Here is a 23,085-nt window from a genome sequence, read left to right on the forward strand (position 1 = left end):
CACAAGAAGCCTGTGAAAAGAGCAGGTCAAATGTTACTAAGGAAATGGTGGTGAATTACAGATGGCTGCAAATTCTTTTGTCATTTCACTGGGAGATGACTTTTGTTTCACCTTCACTTGAACTTGGGCTGGTCCTATGATACTTAATCAAGACAGTGTGAAAAACTTACTATTTCTCAGCCTTGCCTTTAAAAGGATTTGCAGCTTTCATGTTCTCACCCTGGAAATACTCATTCTTTGGACATTCTCTCTTGAATCTCAGCTAGTAAGAATTCCAACCCACATGGAGAGGCTGCTTGAAGGTACTGAGGTGTGTCTGGGACCTGGGTCCCTTTGCTGCAGTGCTGCAATATTTGCCCCTGGACAAATATCTCCTTGAGAAACAAAATACAAAGAAACTGTATGGGACTAAAAATAACTTCATGTATACACAGTTGGGGCAAAATTATGAACTAATGCAAAGAGACCAAAAAACCAAACTGTGATTTTCTTTTTAATATCTATACATTTATTTTTATTTGTTTGGCTGTGCTGGGTCTTAGTGGTGGTACATGGAATCTTTGATCTTTGTTGAGGCACGTGGGATCTAGTTCCCTAGCCAGGGGTCGAACCCAGGCCCACTGTATTGTGAGTGCAGAGTCTTAGCCACTGCACCACCAGGGAAGTCCCTGAACCGCCACTTTTGAAGAGCCTGGAGCAAAAGCAGAGTACTGAGCATACCCCCTGCACACACGACCACAAAGTGCTGGGCAAACCACCTAATCCATGCTTCTAGCCTGACCCCCACATACAGCCCTACCCTCATCCCCACATAAGGAACAAGCTCACCCTCCTTGAAGAGTGAGCAAGTAAGCGAACCAGTTGTTTGTTCTCACTTCCCCCTTCTGTAGAAGGGACCCCAGGAGAGCTTTCCCTGAATTTCTCCTCTGGCCTCTGATAATTCAAATTGATTGAGGAGGCCAAGAACCCTGGTTGGTAACAGCACTTCACTCAATAGTTTCAGCAAAGTTTCACCTGACAATCAGAATCAACTGCTAGTCATAATGAGTGTGCCATTCTGGACACTCTGAGGTGGTCTGGTTGGCAATAATAGAGAAACAAACCAGAAACCAAGGCTCATTGGCTTCATGTCCAACGGTTGGAAAGTCTCAGAGTTGTGACAGTAGAGCAAACACTCTGGTTCTCAGCTCACTGGGTTTTCTTTGATTCCTCACTGCCTCCTATCAAAAAAAAAAAAAAAAAATAACAAGCCTTAATTCAAAATCTTCAATTTTAAGATTTCTGGCCAGGATGCAGGTTGGGGAAGTGATGGATATAATTCATTCATTTATTTATTCATTCAACAAACATTTGAGAAGTTCAAAGTGGCAGGTGACTGAACAAAGTGCACTCCAGTTCTTGAGAATTCAGTCTAGTCAACAGAGAGCCTAATCAGCAGGTCATTTCAGTAAGAATTGATAAGTGCTATGATGGGGAATGTGCTTGGTGCTTTTGGAAAACACAGTGGGCATCAAAATTAGCCTAAAGCGTGAAATAATGGGCACATCTTTTGTTGAGTGTGGGAGAGTACCTTGAGTCTGTGTTGAGGATGTTGAAGAGGTTTGCTTAGAATAAGTACAATTATTAAGATCAATGTGATCATGGACAGGGAAGCATGAAGGAAGAACCCCAGCATTTGGGATAAATACATGAATTCTAGTCTTGGTTTCACCATTCCCTTACATGTGCTCTTGGCCAAGTCACAGAATTTCTCTGTAATGCAGCTTCTTCGTCTGTAAAACCAAGGTTGTTGTTGTTCAGTCACTCAGTCGTGTCCACCTCTTTGTGACCCCATGGACTGCAGCACACCAGTCTTCCTTCACTATCTTCAGGTCCATTGAGTCAGTGATGCTATCTAACCATCTCATCCAAGGTTGGTCCCACTATCTCTTCTTTGTATACTTGACAATGCCTTTCTCCACTTCCTTTAAGTTTTGACGTTCCTCCAAGTTTGGTCCTTAGTTCATTGCTCTTCTCACTCTGTTAATTCTCCCTAAGTGATCTCATCCACTTTCATAGCTTTGGTTATAACCCATATGGAAATGAAACCCAAGTCTATACGCTAGCCCAGTTCTGTGGGCTGTCTACCATTGTATTCTTCTGCTTACTGCACATCCTTCCACAGGCACGTGAAGCTGAACATGTTCAGAGCTGAGCTCATTGCCTTGCCCACTAAACTGACTCCCATTTCTATTTCTCCTTTGGTTATTGGCACTACCATCAACAGTGCTCCACAAGCCTGTGAAGTTCATTTCATTCTCCCTTTTCCTTCAACCTTATGAGCAATTGTTAACTACTGCTAATTTTGCCTCCTAAATATTTCTGGATATTGTCAAGATATCCCAGAAACAGATCAAATTTAAAATATTCAAAGCTTAACTTTCGACTTCCCCCTCCCAAACCTGATTTTCTTTCTGTGAATTCTAGGAGAAAGTTATCCACATCCACTCAGTTGCCAAATATAGAACTTCAGCATCACCATTTATTTCGCCCTCTTTTTTTTTTTTGCCTCCCATAAGCAGATAAACACCAATTCCGGATTTGCCTCTTAAATCTACCCACTTCTCTCCATTCTTGTTGTAATCATCTTTCATTTCCTGCAATCGAATTCTAATTGGTTTAACTTCCTCTGACTTCTTCTCTACAATGAAACCAGAGCTAATTTTATCAGTAACTTCCCTCTCACCCACTCCTCATTTTGTAATACTTTGATTCCTGGTATGTTTCACCCTTTAGACCAGCAGTTCCCGAACTTTTCAGTATCAGGGACTGGTTCCGTGGCAGACGTGTTTTCACAGACGGAGGAGAAACAGTGAATGGTTTCAGTAGGATTAAAGCCCTCCTATGAGGCTCTAACCCAGGGCTGACAGGAGCTCAGGCGGTACTGCCAGCGGTGAGGGGCTGCCATAAACGCTGATGCAGCTTGACTCCCTCACCGCCTGCCCACTTCCTGCTCTGCAGCCTGGTTCCTCACAGGCCACAAACCTGTTGGAGACCCCTGCTCTGGACTACAAAATTTAGCATGGGGCCAGAAGCCATTCACCCTAGTTTCCGCTACACACTGTGCTTGGCACATAATAGGGGCTCAGTAAACATGAACCAGCTCTCACTCCCTTTCTGATTGTAGGTTATCTACAGCGGATAAACCCTTGACATGTTCTAGGTGGTGCGGCCCTCTGGAGGCACAGCATTACGACACGGTCCCCTGTTGTGTGAGTTGAAAACTATCAGAAAATAACTGCAGCGTAACGAAAGTACCGAACGAATTGTGTCCTCAAAGGCTGTACCTCCCAAGGCATCTTCATAAAGACGCTTGAGACTGAAGCCACCCGGGTGGCCTGTGGTAAGTATCTCTCCCTTCCTGGACCTCTGTCTCGGATGTGTAAGACGAGCCTGTCAGGAGACGTGAAGCAAAAGCTCTGAACCACGCCCGACAAGAGAAATAATAGGGACCCACGTAGGGCCGGCGCGCGCCCCGGGAGCGGCTTTCGCCGCAGCGGTCCCGGCGGCCCCCGGGGCGGGGCGGGGCTCGGCGCTTCCCGCGGCCCGGCCGCGCCACTGGCGAGCGGTTTGAATGGCGGAAGTGACGGCGGCTCGGAGATGGCCGCCCCGCTCACGCCCGAACGGCTGTTGGGAGGCTGCTGTGGGGTGGGCCGCCGGGCCTTCTCTGTCTGAGCCGCGATTCCTGAGGCCGGGCTCTCGTCTCCCGGGTGAGTGACGGAGGCGCTGGCTCTCCGAGGGCCCCGAGCGTGCACTTCTCCGCGAGGCGGGGAGCCGGGGGTGTGTTGCGGCGGGGGGCGCGCTCGCAGCGGCCCGCGGCCCTCCACAGAGGCCGGGTGGGAGGCGGGCGGGGCGCGCGTCCCCTCACGGGCCCGAGGCCGGCGGGGCGCGCGTCCCCTCACGGGCTCGCCTGCGCCGTGTGAGAGGGCGCCCCGGCGCCTTTGGCGCAGCCAGCCGTGCGCGTTCCCTTGGGATCGGGGCTCGCGGGGACCCTGAGCTTCCAAGTCCGGGCGGCCGGAAGGGTCTTCGGGGTCGCTACTGCAGACCTCCTGGGTGCGTCCTGCCCCCAGGTCACCCGCGGAGTGGCCTCACTCCTGGTAGCCGTTTAAGAGCCCACCTTGGAATCGTTTCATGCACAGAGCATGCTCTCTTTTGGTGTCTCTCACCTTTAATTTCTTAGATACTAAGTTCTGCCGCAAACGTCTGCTTTATAAAACAATGAGGAACGGTAGAGTCATTAAAACTTAGGAAGTATCTGGTAGTTTATATTTACAAGACACACAATCAGAACAACCTGTTGGAGAAATATTATGACTCCGCTTATATATTTAAAGAAAGTGAGATCAAAGTGATTTTAAGTGTCTTCCTGCTTTAAGTGGAATTGGGCCTTGAAGCCACATCTTCATAATATAGGGGATTAAGAGGTGCCCGTTGTCATTTAATCCTCAGGACAGTCTTGCAAGATGAGTAGTATCACCTCTATTATTTGTCAGTAACAATACTTAGAATTTGGAAATCTGTATTGATATGAATAAATACTAAAGTGAGGGAATGGGTGAAACTTCCTTACAGTAGGATTTCAGTTGGTAAGTGTAGAAGGAATAATGTAAGTAGAAAATACAGTAATTGTTTGAGGCAGTCATCAGTGGATACTAAATTTAGTTGGTAAATATGGTGGGGAACATGGTATTTACATAGCCTCAATTATCTCTCCACCAAATACTTAAAAAGAAATAGTATCTACCTTGGAGGAACCTGTTAGGCACCTTCTTAATCAAGGGATCGAAATTCATTCTGGTGTGATGTGCTGAGAAGAGTACCTCATGACTTCTGTGGTGGTCTTGCCAAAAATGCATAACCCCAGTCTAACTATAGGAAGGGATTAAACACATCCAGATAGAGAGACATTGTGCAAAATAACTGGCTGGCATCTTTTTAAAATGTCAAGATGGGGGAGGGGTGACAGGACTGAGGAACATCTCAAATTAGAGGAGTTGAAGGAGACAAAACAACCTAGCCATTAGAACATGATTCACAGACCCTCAGCCTGTGTTCTGAAATCTTTACCTGTATGCCTCCCATGAGCATGGGGTGGATGTGAAGGCAGGCCTGTTCCTGAGACACAAGGGATTTTGGCTTAAGGACTCCCCAGAAGTCTTCTTGAAGCTTCCTTAGACTGCACAGTTTAAGGGTCATCTACCCAACTATGCCTTTCTCCTTCACTCAGTGGCAGATTTGCGTGAAAGTCTGAAACACTCCTAGCTTTTACCAGCTCCTTCCCCATTTTCCCTCACACAGGCATTTCCCCTAATAAAATCCTCGTGGGTTTCATCCCATTTTGGCATCTACTTCTTTGAGGACCCAGAGTGACGCAACAGTCAAAGGATATGTTTTCCTTGGCTTGGGACCTGGTCCAGAAAATGGACATTAGTGGAACAATTGATGAAATTTGATTAAGTTCTGTAGATTAGCTAAAAGTATTGTGCTAGTGTTAATTTCCTGGTTTTGCTTGTTGTACTGTGGTTGACATTTAGAGAAGCTGGGAATATTAAATCAGATTATTTCCAAACAAGTTTAAAAATTAAGATAATGATATACAAGAGGAAACAGTTATTCTGTCACAACTTAGGTAAAAATAACAAATGTATGCTTGTTTTCCTGTAGTCCTCTAGGAAAGGAAATAGAGGGTTACAGGATTACTTGTTTTCTCTTTGCTTAGTTCTTGTCAATTCCCTCTTGCAAAAAATACTGGCTTAAACAAAATTTTCCTCACTCCCTTTATTTTGGCATTTCAGAAAGTTAGGAGCCATATATAAGAAACACCAGATTCTTCTCGTGGCTCTGCCAGTAGATATTGTCACTCAGGTCAAGTCCTTTCACCAAAGAGGCGTTTGATTCTTCTTGTCTAAAATAAAGAGAATGGTTGGTTGGCACTTTCACAGAGTACATTACCAAAGCCTTGTGAATATCAGCTGAGTGGATTGCAGCTGGAAAAGATTTTTCACATGTAAGCAGTTATTCCTTTTTGTCATCAGGTTGTAACAGTAACCACATATACCTATCTAGCACTTTATATGAATTAACTCATTGAATGAGTCATTCATTCTGTCAACACACTGAAGGACCTACTTAGGAGCAAAGCAGTTTTTAGGCTCTGCACATATAACCATGAATAAGATCATTCCTGCCTTCTTTTTGATGGAGAGTTCACTGAAAAAGTTTTAGTTCCTATTTTTGTTTGTTCAGTTGATAAGTCATGTACCAACTCTTTTGCAACTCCATGGACTGTAGCCTGCTAAGCTCCTCTGTCCATGTGATTTTCTAGGCAAGAATCGCAAGAGTACTGGAGTGGGTTGCCATTTCCTTCTCCAGGACATCTTCCCAACCCAGGGATCAAACCCAGGTCTTTGCATTGAGAGGTAGATTCTTTACCACTGAGCCACCAGGGAAGCCCTTAGTTCCTATTAGATAACCCCAAATTCTTCTGGCTGCTATTTGTACACCTGAGTGAAAACAGTATCTATCCTTAGTATATGAAATACTGCCTGGTAGTTATTCAGTTCAGTTCAGTGGCTCAGTCGTGTCCAGCTCTTTGTGACCCCATGAACTGCAGCACGCCAGGCCTCCCTGTCCATCACCAAACTCCCGGAGTTTACCCAAACCCATGTCCATCGAGTCAGTGATGCCATCCAACCATCTCATCCTAGTTAATATTCGTGGTTAATTTGGACATTAAAAAAAAAAAAAAACCCAGAGCCTCTGTCCTTATTAGGAATCTAACTAGAAAGGGCAAGTTATTGATAAAAAACTAGAGGAAGGTAATGTCAAGACAGCATAGGTTAGTCCCCATACGAGTGTGAAGGTAATATTTCTTATGGACAGGCAAGTCAGGAATGAGTGGTAGGTGGGTGGAGCAAGAATCACTGGAGGGCAGTTTCACAGAGAAGTGGTGCTTAAACTGGCTTCAGAAGGGAATTCCCGGTGGTTTAGTGATAAGGACTCTGCACTTCCATTGCAGGGGGCCCAGGTTGATCCCTGCTCAGGGAACTAGGATTCTCACAAGCAAAGTGGGGCAACAACAACAAAAAAACTATCTTCAGAAAGATTTAAGTGTTCGTTTACCATATTTGACTTCCTGGTCATTGTAAAGAGACTGATCTCAGATGAAATCATGGTTATGTACTGATTTGAAGTGTCTTAATTTTTGAAAATGGCAATAAGGGGAACAAGGAGATACAGAATCACCTGGGGAGGGTTTTAAAATTTTATAAAAACTATAGATTCTTAAATTCTTTTTTCGTTTTCTCCCCACCAGATTTCCCCAAATTGGGGCATGTTATAATCTAGAGACGCGATTGAGAATACCTGAGTGTAAACAGGAGCAATAGATGTAGGAATCTTAAACCCTGGACTGAACCTAAAAACAGAACTTTGTTCTAGGAGGAGTTTTCTTTAATGATTTCATTTAAAAATCACACCACCTATTACTGAAGAGTTGTTTTACTGTAGAGGGGTTAATGTGATTCCCTAAGATACAATGACACTTGGTGATCCTGTTATATATCACAGACTAGGAGCTGAAATATGAGCCAGGAGCCCTTGCAGTGTAGTAGTCTCGCTGGTTATGAACAAGTTATCAGAGTTCTAGTGTTAAACTGTAACTGTGAAGCATTTATTCTGTGCTGACACACCTTTTGAAATCTTTGTGGTTGTCTATATTTAAGCTGGGTAAACTCTGGAAATCTCAAGTAGGAGTTAGTCAGGTCCCAGATACTATGGGTAAACAATAATCTGCCACAGATGAGGAAGCATTTTTTCAAGTAATGCTTGAAATGGTTTACTCACCACTAAACTACTTTCTCCCCATCTGAGAACCACCAATTTAAGTGCTGAATTAATAACTGCTGTTTATAAATAAGTTGCACTTAGTTTACCCAAATCATGTTCTAATATTTACTGCCTTATTTTAATAGATATATTTTTTGTGTGTGCAGAACCTTCATATTTAAAGTACTACATGAAAATGAAAAGAAAGGGAGTGAATGCTGGCAAGCTGAGATTGAGTCCTAATGAGGAAGCCTTCATTTTAAAGGAAGATTATGAAAGACGACGAAAACTAAGATTGCTGCAGGTGAGATTTATTTGGAACATAGTGTCAAATTCTTTGTGTCCCCCAAATTATTATTATTTTCTACATTGTAGTTATTGTTGTTAAGTCACTAAGTTGTGTCTGACTCTTTGAGGCCCCATGGACTATAGCCTGCCAGGCTTCTCTGTCCATGGGGGGTTTTCCAGGTAAGAATGTTGGACTGGGTAGCTCTTTGTCCCACATCTCCTGCATTAGCAGGTGGATTCTTTACCACCGAGCCACCAGGGAGGCCCATTTTTTACATTCAGTTCAGTTCAGTTTGGTCACTCAGTCGTGTCCAACTCTTTGCGACCCCATGGACTGCAGCACATGAGGCTTCCCTGTCCATTACTAACTCTTGGAGCTTGCTCAAACTCGGATTCATAGCGTGGGTGATGCCATACAACTGTTTCATCCTCTGTTGTCTGCTTCTGCTCCCGACTTCAATCTTTCCCAGCATCAGGGACCTTTTTCAGTGAGTCAGTTCTTCGCATCAGGTGGCCAGAGTATTTAGGTTCATCTTCAGCATCAGTCCTTCCAATGAATATTCAGGACTAATTTCCTTTAGGATAGACTGGTTTGATCTCCTTGCAGTCCAGGGGACCCTCAAGAGTCTGCTCCAACACCACAGTTCAGAAGCATCAATTCTTCAGTGCTCAGCTTTCTTTATGGTCCAACTCTCATATCCATATATGATTATTGGGAAAACCATACCTTTGACTATATGGACCTTTGTCGGCAAAGTAATGTCTCTGCTTTTTAATATGCTGTCTAGGTTTGCAAGGGTCATTTAATTTCATGGCTGCAGTCACCATCTGCAGTGATTTTGGAGCCCAAAAAAATAAAGTCTCTCACTGTTTCCATTGTTTCCCCATCTATTTGCCATGAAGTGATGGGGCCGGATGCCATGATCTTAGTTTTGTGAATGTTGAGTTTTAAGCCAACTTTTTCACTCTCCTCTTTCACATTCATTAAGAGGCTTTTTAGTTACTCTTCACTTTCTGCCATAAGGGTTGTAACATCTGCATATTATGAGGTTATTGGTATATCTCCTGGCAATCTTGATTCCAGCTTGTGCTTCATCCAGCCCAGCATTTCTCATGATGTACTCTGCCTATAAGTTAAATAAGCAGGGTGACAGTATATGGCCTTGACTTACTCTTTTCCCAATTTTGAACCCATCCATTGTTCCATGTCCGGTTCTAACTGTTGCTTCTTGACCATCATACAGATTTCTCAGGAGGCAGGTCAGGTGGTCTGGTATTCCCATCTCTTGAAGAATTTTCCACAATTTTATTGTGATCCACACAGTCAGAGGCTTTAGCATATTCAGTGAAGCAGAAGTAGATGTTTTTCTGAAACTTTCTTGCTTTCTCTGTGATCCAACAGATATTGGCAATTTTACCTCCGGTTCCTCTGCCTTTTCTAAATCCAGCTTGAATATCTGGAAGTTCACGGTTCACGTAGTGTCGAAGCCTAGCTTGGAAAATTTTGAGCATTACTTTGCTAGCGTGTGAGATGAGTGCAATTGTGCGGTAGTTTGTACATTCTTTGGCATTGCCTTTCTTTGGGATTGGAATGAAAAATGACCTTTTCCAGTCCTGTGGCCACTGCTGAGTTTTCCAAATTTGCTGGCATATTGAGTGCAGCACTTTCACAACCTCATCTTTTAGGATTTGAAATAGCTCAGCTGGAATTCCATCACCTCCACTAGCTTGAGCAACTTCACTTTCACTTTTCCCTTTCATGCACTGGAGAAGGAAATGGCAACCCACTCCAGTATTCTTGCCTGGAGAATCCCAGGGACAGCAGAGCCTGGTGGGCTGCTGTCTGTGGGGTCGCACAGAGTCGGACACGACTGAAGCGACTTAGCAGCAGCAGCAGCCACTAGCTTTGTTTGTAGTGATGCTAAGGCCCACTTGACTTCACCCTCTAGGATGTCTGGCACTAGCTGAGTGATCACACCATCATGGTTATCTGGGTCATGAAGATCTTTTTTGTTTAATTCTGTGTATTCTTGCCACCTCTTAATATCTTCTGCTTCTGTTGGGTTTTTTACATTAGAGTGTTCTAAATAAAATATCGCATTTAAAAATTTCTTCTGGCTCTATGGGAGCCCTAGTTCTTACATATTAACTAGTTTTGAAAACTTGAGAAGTACACTGAAACGGTAAATAGATTGAAGAGTTTCAGGATAAGGATTATTTGAATCAATAATTATTATAAAATAGTTCATTTTTGAGATTATTAAATATTTGACAGTATTTTTATTTATTCTCTCTATATATAATGTATGCAATTTTTATTTCCCAAGATCTTCTCTCAAACAAATTTATAAAATGCATCATCTGGCATGAAGGCAAAAAAAAGAAGAAGTCCAAACAAAAAAAACCTACGAATCAATACAAAAACATATGCAAACAACCCCTCCAACTCCATTGTTGAAAATATTTCATTTTTAAAATTATGTAGTTGATGAAGATTATTAGAATGATTTTGAAGAAGATTTATTGGAAAGCTACTGAAATAAATTTATTCAGAAGTTATAGATTATTGTCTAGAAGTCTTTTTAGAGTAAAATAGTTAAGTCCTTGTGAAACGTTTTAGGTGTCATTCTCTCTAGAATTGGGGGTGATGTATCACAGATACGTCATTCTCATCTAGATCTTTCTGTATTTATCTGGGCTATAAATTTCAGTGAATCATGCTTACCAATTTAGCTTCTTGTATGTTATCAGAATGATAAGGCAGTCCCCTTAAGTCTCTGGGGAGGAAACATAATGGCTTATCAGGGAAATCTGTAAGTAGTCTTGAGATTTTTGGTTTTTCCTCCATCACCTGGATTTTCTGCTTTAAATAGGCCTTATCTAATATCTTGTGAATATTCTGGAGAATTGATATATCTAATACCTGAATCGTTCATTTAGGATCCTGTTTCCAAAGAGCTTTTCCAAAAAGTTGAAATAAGCCTCTTTTCATATAATCTTAAATATTCATCCTTTAGGTTCGAGAACAAGAAAGAGATATTGCTTTACAGATAAGAGAAGATATAAAACAGAGGAGAAATCAGCAGTTCACTCGTCTGGCAGAGGAACTAAGGACAGAATGGGAGGAATCACAAACTCAGAAAATAAAGAACTTGGAAAAACTGTATTTGGCAAGTTTAAGAAATATGGGAGAGGGGCATCAACAAGCCAAAGAAAATGTAAGTGAACACTTATTTGACTACCTGTCTGTGGTAATGATACTTGTTAAAAGTAGATTCGTGTTATTACTGATAAAAATGTTTTCATGTATAGAATTTGCTATGGGCAGCCTGAATGTTTTTGTAAATTTAATATAACTTAAGAATCCTACTTGATTCATTTCCTGGTAAGAGTCATGTCAAGGAAAATCTGTTTTCTATGATGTTTAAGTTAACATTATTCTCTAACAAACTTAGGGTTACCACAGGTGGGTGGTGAGGGATAATACACTAGGAGAATGGGATTAGCACACACACTACTATATATAAAATAGATAACCAACAATGACCTATGTAGAGCACAGGAAACTATACTCAATATTTCATAATAATCTACAAGGGAAAAGAATCCAAAAAAGAATAGATATATATGTGTATGTATAATGGAATCACTATGCTGTATACTGAAACTAACACAGCATTGTAAATCAAACTATATTTCATTAAAAAAAAGCAAACATTATTCTTTTCCACTCCTTAACAACTGGGTAAATAAAATAGTAATCTTCAGAATTAGAAGTTGTTATTCATTTCAATCATTTTGGACAAGTTCGGTGGGATGAATTCAGATTTCTGATTTCATTTGCATTATCACTCCTTCCTCACACCTCCAAAATGTGTGTACACTTGAGTTCATCCTTTCACAAAGGCAATGTAGTACTTAACTCAGTATTTAAGACTATGACCTTATTTTGTTTCTTCTGATTTATGGTTGGAAAATCCTAGATTGTGGTCCCAGAGATAGTCACACAGAATAAACAAGCTGGATTTCAAGAACGCATGTCTTTGTTACCAAACTTTTAGTCAGGAAGAAGAACTCTTTAGAATGTGTCAGTCAAAATATTCTTGGTCCCTGGTTTTAGTTTGTGTTTTTAGTATTAATAGCTTTAAGTTCTGACATCAGATTTTTGTAGTTTTATTTATGTCATCGTTAATTTTGTGCTATAGCGCAGTGTTTCATTTGAATACATCTTCATGATTTTTGCCCTGACAGAGTACCAAACATATTATTATATATTTGCCATTTTAGTCTTGTTTAACATGACATTTTAAGTAATATTTGTTTTTAGGAGCCTGATTTAAATGCTCTGGCACACCGGGCAGCAGAAAGGAAAAAAAAGGCAGAAATGAGACATAAAGAGGCCCTGAAAGTACAGAAAAATCAAAAAGAAATGTTAATGAAACAAAAAACCTGGTAAAGTAATAGTAATTTTTACCATATTCTCCACTGAAACTGATATGGCTGGAAGTAAAGGGTACATTGGATACTTTTTTAAAGTTATATAGTATATCCATGGTGTTTGTTAAACTTGGTTTAAAATAATGCAGTGGAGGGAGTACGTACTAACAAGTGAACTTTCTCCTCTGTTCTGACTTTAGCAGCAGTTACTGAGTTTCTGAAGAAGTGTATTACTAGTTTGGAATGCACGTCAACCAAAATCTGTCTGCCTCTGATATAAAAAGAAAAAAATCAGTGCAATTATGAACATTAAAAGAGGTTATAGACTCTGCAAGTCGTTGATGAGATTTTTGCATGTTGTAAAAATGAAAGAACCTATTAGCTAGTCAGAAGTGGTCATTTTATACAGTGCCCCTCTTTATTATTTTTAGGTTTTTTTTAATTCCAAATTATTCTAAGCTAAAGAACATTAGATATTTGCTGGGTCAGTCCACATTGTGGAGCTTTATGTCTAGCTATACCTCTTTTACTTGGTGACATTTTCTCACATGTGTATGCACTCTTTATTAAATAGCATTTTAGCCTGTCGGATCAGGCTGTGGAGGATTTCTTAAGATTGTAATGGCTTTTATATTTTTAACTTTGATTTGTACTGTAACATTATTTGAGAGATTAACTTACGACATCTTTTATTTTTTAAGGCATATAAAAGCTCGAAAAGAAGCTCTGCTTGTGGAGAAGGAGAGATCTGCCAAAATTGCAAGTCTGCCACCCCCTCCTCCAGCGCTCTTTGAGGTGAATTACTCTGGGTATGGGAGGTTGGGTATAGTAATTCTTCTTTACTGTTAGAATTCAGTGCATGTCCAAATACCATTTGTTTGAACTTAGTTTTTAACTGTACAGGTAGTACATATCTAGAATATTTAAAAATAATTCTAGATAGCATTTTACCCACGAATGTTTAGTTTGTATCTCTGATATTTAAGGACTTTAAAGCACAATACTAATATAATGTTGTTCCCAGTATAATCTGATACCCAGTCTGTGTTCAGTTTTCTCCAGTTGCCTCAAAAGATTTTTTTTGTTGTTTGGAAAACTGTAACCTTTTTTATTTTGGGGGGAAAGAAAAGGATTATTTGCCCTAAAGACTTTCCCACATTCAAGATTTGACTATTGTAAATAGTTACCATTTTATAGATACAGAAATTAGGTCCAGATAAGTTAATAAATTCACATAAGATTATGTGAAATGGTTAGAAAAGTCTGTTTCTTTGTGAGGGTAAAATGTGTGATTTTGTGATTTGAAGCTTTTAAAAAAAACATTTAACTTACTAAGCGGAAATTAATTTTGAAAGGTATTGCTTCTCCTGTTCAGATTATCTTTTTGTGGCTATTAAAATAGCTCGTTTGGATGATTATCAAAATTACATAAGTGTGTTTATCAAAAAAGTTAAACAGAAATTTAAAAAAATACAAATACAGGATATATTATTTTGTTGTATAGACAAGTATATTTTATGTGTGTGTGATCAGCCTCAGTACCAGATATTCTTGTCTTAAGCCTCTGGTTTTGTCAGCCTTCCTACTTTTATGTTAGCCATCTGCCATGTGACATTTGATCCAGTAAGATCCAAACAGAGAAGTCAGATTTCAGCCACTCTCCCAGTACTTTGTTAAAAGGCAGGCAGTATTTTACTGCAGGCAGTAAATACAGGCAGTATTATTATTACTTTTGTCATAATTCTTAATGTTTCTAACAAGCCAAAAGTGAAAGTGGCTCAATCTTGTCCAACTCTTTCTGACCCCATGGGCTGTACAGCCCGTGGAATTCTCCAGGCAAGAATACTGGAGTGGGTAGCCGTTCTCTTCTCCAGGGGATCTTCCCAACCCAGGGATCGAACCCAGGTCCCCTCCATTGTAGGCGGATTCTTTACCATCTGAGCCAGCTGGGAAGCCCTAACAAGTCAAGGTCAAAACTTTAAACTGACCAAAACATTGTCTGTGTAAGTTATTTGGCAAATATGAATTATATGTTAAACTGGTGGTACTTTTTTCCCAACATTTTTATTATGAAAAATTTTAAAATACAGAGAAGAGTATAAGAATTAATAAGATTTATTATGTGTGAGATTTCATTTTGCAGTATGTGTAGATTTCAAATGGTTGTGTATACATTTGAATATATAAATGTATACATTTGAATGTAGGTTTGTAGGTTACATTTCACCCTATGTACTTCAACATACCTCTGCTAAGAATAAGGACATTCTCTTTTTTTTTTATAATGAAGCTCTAGGTTTGTCTTTATTTTTTAAATTTATTTACTTTTTGTTGTGCTGGGTCTTTGTTGCAGTGCACGAGCTGGTCATTGTGGTGACTTCTCTTGTTGTGGAGCACAGGCTCTAGGTGCATGGGCTTCAGTAGTTACTGCTCATGGAGTCAGTAGTCGTGGCTGCAGGCTCTAGAGCACAGCCTCAGTAGTTGTGGTACACAGGCTTAGTTGCTCCATGACATGTGAAATCTTCCCAGACCAGGAATTGAATGTATCTCTTGCATTAACAGGCAGATTTTTACCCACTGTACCACCAGGGTAGTCCAGGACATTCTCCTACATGGCCGCAATATCACACTAAGAAAAGTAACCAGGATCCAGTCAAGGTTTACCTCTTGCTTCTGTTTGCGTTGTCTCTTGGTCTCTTTCAAAGTAAAACATTCTCTCCCCAACCCTGGCCAACTTTTTTATTTCAGAATTTTTGAATAGACTAGTTTCTTATATTCTGTATTTGTCTGATTTGGTTATGTGGCTACAAGAGATCTCAATTATATTGGGTGTTTGTTGTGGTAAATTTTTCTCTTTTCAATTGCCAAGTAATCTGGGAGATGATGCTTAGCATCACAAGTATCTCTCATCCTTCTACATTTATTCATTGGCCTACTTCTGTTAGACAAAAGAGAACTTTCTCTTATCAGTGATTATGAAAAGACAAAAGAAAAGAGAACTTTCTCTTATCAGTGATTATGAAACATCATAACCAAATGAGCAAACTTAAAATCAGTAATAGAGGCATACCTTGCCATTATGTGCCTCCTGATGTCATACAGTGAACTATGGAGCATCACCTATTCATTCTTACTGAAACATAATCTGACTTTTAACCTAAATTCCGGATTAGTAGAAATACAGTGCACGCTCTCATGAAGAAAAAAAATAAAGAATAACTGATTAAAATACAAAATTACTTTTTTCATTGGATCCTGCTTCAAATGAAAATGAGTACTTTCAACCTAACAATCTATTTTCTGTTTCATTTTTGAGAACGTTGAAGTAAAGAAAACTAATGTGAAGACGAACAGTTCTACCTACCATCATCTTTGTACTTTTGTGAATAGAGAGGTGGATGCAAAGCAGGTGACTGACTTTTTTCATGACTCTCACTTTATTATTTCTCTGTCCATTGAACTGAGTTATATATTGTTCTCAAATATCAAAATTTGAACATCTCTACCAACTGTCTTAGGGTAATAGTGGTTAAAAAATCTTTTAAATATGCTTTGAATTCCAATGTCATGTTGAATGTGAATGGAATGATGATATAATATGAATGAAAGGAATTGGCTACTTAAATGGATATATTTAATTTTCTTACCATAAAAGTTTTTTTGACATAAAAATAATACATACTCTAGAAATTTGAAACTAGATACTATTATACACTATGAGAAAAACACCTAAGTTTTCATCACCAAAAAGTAATCGGTTAATACATTAATGGATTCATTATAGTATTTTTAATTAATACATTTTCATGATTTGTATGTAAACATATACACATGCTTTTTAAAACATGATTTTTAATAGCTACTTAAATATTTCATTATAGAGTTTATTTAACCATTCTATTGTGGAGGGTTTTTTTTTTTTTTGCTTCATAAATAATGCAAACCTAATCATCTTGTACATTTTTTATAGCTTTTTAAAAAAAAATTTTATTTGTTTATTTTCAGCTGCGCTGGGTCTTCGGCGTTGCCCGTTGGCTTTCTCTAGTTGTGAAGAATGGGGGCTCCCCTCAGGTTGCCATGCTCAGGCTTCTCATGGTGGTGGCCTCTGGTTGTGAAGCACGGGCTCTGTGGCCCATGCGCTTCAGTAGTTGTGGTGCATGGGCTTAGTTGCCTCACGGCATGTGGGATCTTCCTGGACCAGGGGTCAGACTGGTGTCCCCTGCATTGCAAGATAGATTCTTAACCACAGGACCACCAATAAAGCCACATTATGTACATTTTGTCTACAGCTCTGATTGTATGTTTATAATAAATGTCTAAAAGAGAAATTATAGGTTCCACAGTATTTAACATTTTATCACAGATACTTGATACAGATCTTTAAATTTCCTTTTAAAAAGTGACTGTAACATGTGAAAATGGCTGTCTTACCATACCCATGGGCTTCCCTGGTGGCTCAGTGGTAAAGAATCCACCTGCAACGCAGGAGACCCTGGTTCGACCCCTGGGTGGGGAAGATTCCCTGGAGACGGGAACTGCTACCCACTCCAGTATTCTGGCCTGGAGAATCCCATGGACAGAGGAGCCTGGCAGGCTATAGTTCATAGGGTCACAAAGGGTCAGACAGAGCTGAAGTGACCTAGCATACACGCACATCATACCCTTGTCTGTAGGAAATGATATGGCTTAAAAATTAATTGTCCGTGTTAAGAGTGACAAACGATTGTTACTCCTTGTTATAATTGCTGTTTCTTTGTAACAGTGAATTTTTACCTTTTTCATGTTACATATATTTATCTACTAGATGTACATACTATTTCACAGTGTAGCATTCATGTGGAGGTTAGAATGCAACAAATTCTGTAATAGCAAGTGTTAAAATCAATAGTTGATCAAGACACAAGATGAGTATTACCATCATAAAGTTAGCTTCTAAGAAAGGAATAAATCTTGAAGCTTCTTTAAAATTATAAAATATTATTATAACTTCAATACTTTATATTAGTATTAAATATATATTTTATACTAAGATTGATGAAAGACATTTCTGTTTTTAGCTGTCATATAGGGTATCACTGATGGTGTCACAGTAAGTTTTTAAACTTTTCTCTTTGACAGTAACTAAAAGACCTATCTTCTCTTCAATTTCTGGACTTGCAGATGAATAGTTAAAATGCAGTTTTATAAAAACTGTCATGCAAACTAAAGCATTCTGATATTTTCTTCCTTACACTATCACTTAGGAAAAATCTGTCCTTAAACCTTGGGTTTAAAATGTGACAGTGCAGTAATGTGCTTGATTTCCCAGATAACAAATCTCTGCATAACAAATTTTCATCTGCATCTAAGCTTATTTCACATATGCAATAACTTAGAATCTTTCTTTGAGTAGAATGATAGGATCTTTATAGGAGGTATCATATAAAAACTACTTGCATTCTTGGCATATATTTCAGTTATTCCTTCAGCTGCTTTCTCCAAATAAGCACTTTGATTTTGTTCAGTCAGTCTTTTAGCATGTAAGAGTTGCTATCATGTTTTATTTGAATATCTTGATAAAGTGGTTCTACTTTATAGAGTCTCTTGTATGTTACAAAGTTTGTCTTTGACAGAATGATGACATTGACCTGCTATATTCCTATTTAGAACCAGTTATTCTCTAAATTTTGTGCTACATTTACGTTCTATACACACAAACAAAACTTCACATGCTTGGAATTCCTAAATTACTCCTGCTCTTCATCCTTTATATTAGTATTAAAAAAGTTGTTTTATACTAAGGATGTTTTCATCTGATTTGTTCCTTTGTCAGTGACTGTTACACAGCACTTTAAAATGGATTTTTCATCATAGAAATATTTTTCTAATCAATCCACAGTATTGTTTGCTGTAAGATCCAGAAATGTCAGCAGACGAGCAGAAAAGATTTCCGTCTGTAGGTCTCAGGTAGAAGATGTAGAAGTAGCATATTTAATCACTTATTTTTTTGTGCACTGCAGATTACAATTCACGGGAAAGATGTTTTCAGAAACATGTTTTCTAAAAAGTATTTTTGCTTGGGATTCACACTTTTTGCAAATTTCACATATATCTTTTGAGTTCAGCTGGTAAAAATAGAATCTCGCAATTATTTCAACCAGATATTTGTTTAAATTTTTAGTTGCATTGACACAAATTTTTAGCGGATTGTCTTCTTGAAGACAATTCCTTGTAAAACCTTGTTCTGACATTGAGTGGTCAGATTACATGGTAAAGAACCCACCTGCCAGTGCAGGAGATGTGAGTTAGATCCTAGGTCAGGAAGATCCCTTGAAAGAAATGACAACCCGCTCCAGTATTCTTGCCTGGAAAATTCCACAGACAGAGGAGCCTAGCAGTCCATGAGATTGCAAAGAGTTGGACATGGCTTAGCAATTGAACAGCTTCAGCAGCAGTCAGATTAAAACTTGTTTGGCATGTCTGATGTTTCTCAGACCCTTTATTAATACTCTTTATATATCTCATTGTATCTGGACTTAGTCTGTTGTGTGTTTTGTATTTTGTTGTGTGTTGCGTGTTTTGAAGTTTTTCCTTCTCTTCAAATTTTGGTTTATCACAGTTAACATTCTGGCTTTTAATTCACTGTCACATGATGTGAAGAATTCCCAAATAACTTTTTTTCTTAAAAACCTCATGGCCTAAATGAAATGTTGCTCCTAAAATTTATTTTAATATTTTATGTGTTAATACACTGAATAATTTTATAGATTATAACTTTGATTTAATCTGACCTTTGTTACATAAGGATTTACATAAATATTTATTAGCTCAAAAGGAATATAATATTTTTCATACACTTATTTGGCCAGTACACTCTTTATTTCTTTCTTATTTTTTGGCTGCACTGAGCAGCTTGCAGGATCTTAATTTGCTGACCAGGAATCCAACCACATCCCCTGCAGTGGGAGGGCAGAGTCTTAACCAGTGGACTGCCAGGGAAGTCCCTATTCTTTCTTAATTCATTAGCTATCTCTTTACCTATTTATCTCACTACTTGAGAGTTATAAATAATTTTAAATATGTGGTTAATAGCTTTTGTGATTATTGTGTCATTGACTGATAATCACCATGAAAATATTTAAGATTTTTACTTAAAGTTATATCTGAAATGCTTACCTGTATTTGAAAGTGAATGTTAAGGTATAATAGTAAATCCAGGTTATGTTCCACAACATGCACACATTTAATATTGCTATGTTAATGAAATAATGGCTCACTGTACAACCACATGATCATTGATTATGCACAAGTTCTATGAAGCCAGAAATTATGTTAAAGTAGGTGTTTTGGTGATGTAGCCTTCCCAAGGTGCAAGCCAAGCAGCAAATTTTGGCTGAAAACCAAAGGCAAATCTTAGTGGTAATGGCTTTCATGACCTTTGATGTTTGTGGTTTCTTAGCTATTATTTGTTTATCTTTCAACACTGTTCTTTTAGTAGAATTTCTTAATAAAAATATGATGGAGGAATGTATTTGGATGAGTATAGTAGACTTTCCTTTAAAATGAACAAGTTGTAAAACTATTTACACTAACAATTTGACTTTTTTCATACATACATGCTGTTGATAATTGTGGGCATTTAAAAATATAACTTGAAAATATATATATAGCTGGTTATCATTTAATTTGATATAAATATAAAAACATGATTTTAGGGTTGTTTTGCTTTTTAGTTACCACTTTGTTTCATACTATATTTGTCTAAAATGTTATTGATTGACTGCTAGCCAGATCCTCATTTGGCTGCTGAAAAAGAAGCTAAAAGATTGGAAGAACTACAGAAGCAGGCAGCGCAAGAGAAAATGGACCAGAGTGAGAAGGCACATGCCCGGGGATTCCAAGCGATGAAAAAGGTCCATTTAGCTCAGGTAAGCAATTCACACTGAAACTATAATCACAGAAAACGAGCCAATCTGATCACATGGACCACAGCCTTGTCTATCTCAATGAAACTAAGCCATGCCGTGTGGGGCCACCCAAGACGGATGGGTCATGGTGGAGAGGTCTGACAGAATGTGATCCACTGGAGAAGGGCATGGCAAACCACTTCAGTGTTCTTGCCTTGAGAACCCTATGAACAGTATAAAAAGGCAAAAAGATAGAACACTGAAAGATGAACTCCCCAGGTCGGTAGGTGCCCAATATCCTACTGGAGATCAGTGGAGAAATCACTCCAGAAAGAATGATGGGATGGAGCCAAAGCAAAAACAATACCCAGCTGTGGTTGTGACTGGTGATAGAAGCAAAGTCCGATGCTGTAAAGAGCAATATTGCATAGGAACCTGGAATGCTAGGTCCATGAATCAAGGCAAATTGGAAGGGGTCAAACAGGAGATGGCAAGAGTGAACGTCGACATTCTAGGAATCAGCGAACTAAGATGGACTGGAATGGGTGAATTTAACTCAGATGACCATTATATCTACTACTGTGGGCAAGAATCCCTTAGAAGGAATGGAGTGGCCATCATGGTCAACAAAAGAGTCCGAAATGCAGTACGGATGCAATCTCAAAAATGACAGAATGATCTCTGTTCGTTTCCAAGGCAAACCATTCAATACCATGGTAATCCAAGTCTGTGCCCCAACCAGTAACGCTGAAGAAGCTGAAGTCGAACAGTTCTATGAAGACCTACAAGACCTTTTACAACTAACACCCCAAAAAGATGTCCTTTTCATTACAGGTGACTGGAATGCAAACGTAGGAAGTCAGGAAACACCTGGCGTAACAGGCAAATTTGGCCCTGGAGTACAGAATGAAGCAGGGCAAAGGCTAATAGAGTTTTGCCAAGAGAACACACTGGTCATAGCAAACACCCTCTTCTAACAACACAAGAGAAGACTACACATGGACATCACCAGATGGTCAACACCGAAATCAGATTGATTATATTCTTTGCAGCCAAAGATACAGAAGCTCTATACGGTCAGCAAAAACAAGACTGGGAGCGGACTGTGGCTCAGATCATGAACTCCTTATTGCCAAATTCAGACTTAAATTGAAGAAACTAGGGAAAACCACTAGATCATTCAGGTATGACCTAAATCAAATCCCTTATGAGTATACAGTGGAAGTGACAAATAGATTTAAGGCACTAGATCTGATAGACAGAGTGCCTGATGAACTATGGACAGAGGTTCGTGACATTGGACAAGAGACAGGGATCAAGACCGTCCCCATGGAAAAGAAATGCAAAAAAGCAAAATGGCTGTCTGAGGAGGCCTTACAAATAGCTGTGAAAAGAAGGGAAGTGAAAAGCAAAGGAGAAAAGGAAAGATATACCCATTTGAATGCAGAGTTCCAAAGAATAGCAAGGAGAGATAAGAAAGCCTTCCTCAGTGATCAATGCAAAGAAATAGAGGAAAACAACAGAATAGGAAAGACTAGAGATCTCTTCAAGAAAATCAGAGATACCAAGGGAACTTTTCATGCAAAGATGGGCCCAATAAAGGACAGAAATGGTATGGACCTAAAAGAAGCAGAAGATATTAAGAAGAGGTGGCAAGAATACACAGAAGAACTGTACAAAAAAGATCTTCACTACCCAGATAATCACGATGGTGTGATCACTCACCTAGAGCCAGACATCCTGGAATGTAAAGTCAAGTGGGCCTTGGAAAGCATCACTACGAACAAAGCTAGTGGAGGTGATGGAATTCCAGTTGAACTATTTCAAATCCTGAAAGATGATGCTGTGAAAATGCTGCACTCAATATGCCAGCAAATCTGAAAAACTCAGCAGTGGCCACAGGATTGGAAAAGGTCAGTTTTCATTCCAATCCCAAGGAATGATGATGCCAAAGAATGCTCGAACTACTGCACAATTGCACTCATCTCACAAGCTAGTAAAGTAATGCTCAAAATTCTCCAAGGCAGGCTTCAGCAATACGTCAACCGTGAACTTCCAGATGTTCAAGCTGGTTTTAGAAAAGGCAGAGGAGCCAGAGATCAAATTGCTAACATCTGCTGGATCATCGAAAAAGCAAGAGAGTCCCAGAAAAACATCTATTTCTGCTTTATTGACTAAGCCAAAGCCTTTGACTGTGTGGATCACAGTAAACTGTGGAAAATTCTGAAAGAGATGGGAATATCATACCATCTGACCTGCCTCTTGAGAAACTTGTATGCAAGTCAGGAAGCAACAGTTAGAATTGGACATGGAACAACAGATTGGTTCCAAATAGGAAAAGGAGTACGTCAGGGCTATATATTGTCACCCTACTTATTTAACTTATATGCAGAGCACATCATGAGAAACACTGGGCTGGAAGAAACACAAGCTGGAATCAAGATTGCCGGGAGAAATATCAATAAACTCTGATATGCAGATGACACCACTCTTATGGCAGAAAGTGAAGAAGAACTAAAGAGCCTCTTGATGAAAGTGAAAGAGGAGAGTGAAAAAGTTGGCTTAAAGCTCAACATTCAGAAAACTAAGATCATGGCATCCGGTCCCA

At 39.3% G+C, this 23,085-nt stretch overlaps 1 protein-coding gene across 10 annotated transcripts in view; it reads left to right on the top strand.

Annotated features, from left to right (window-relative positions):
* Nucleotides 1–3,553: 3,553 nt before the first annotated feature.
* CEP295 (centrosomal protein 295) overlaps nt 3,554–23,085 on the top strand; it is a 54,970-nt gene continuing 35,438 nt past the window's right edge. For all 10 annotated transcript variants that reach the window (XR_014067118.1, XR_014067119.1, XR_014067120.1 and 7 more), the window contains exons 1-7: nt 3,554–3,749; nt 8,034–8,170; nt 11,172–11,372; nt 12,482–12,606; nt 13,293–13,386; nt 15,908–16,000; nt 20,358–20,498. Coding sequence is in view for 3 of the 10 variants with exons in the window: in XM_081535587.1 (XP_081391713.1) it covers nt 3,614–3,749; nt 8,034–8,170; nt 11,172–11,372; nt 12,482–12,606; nt 13,293–13,386; nt 15,908–16,000; nt 20,358–20,498 (927 nt within the window). In the remaining 7 variants the exon portion in view is untranslated. The remainder of the gene's footprint in view (nt 3,750–8,033; nt 8,171–11,171; nt 11,373–12,481; nt 12,607–13,292; nt 13,387–15,907; nt 16,001–20,357; nt 20,499–23,085) is intronic.

Source organism: Giraffa tippelskirchi, chromosome 10, assembly GCF_054371585.1.
Source record: "Giraffa tippelskirchi isolate mGirTip1 chromosome 10, T2T-mGirTip1v1.2.pri, whole genome shotgun sequence".
Lineage (NCBI taxonomy): Eukaryota > Metazoa > Chordata > Mammalia > Artiodactyla > Giraffidae > Giraffa > Giraffa tippelskirchi.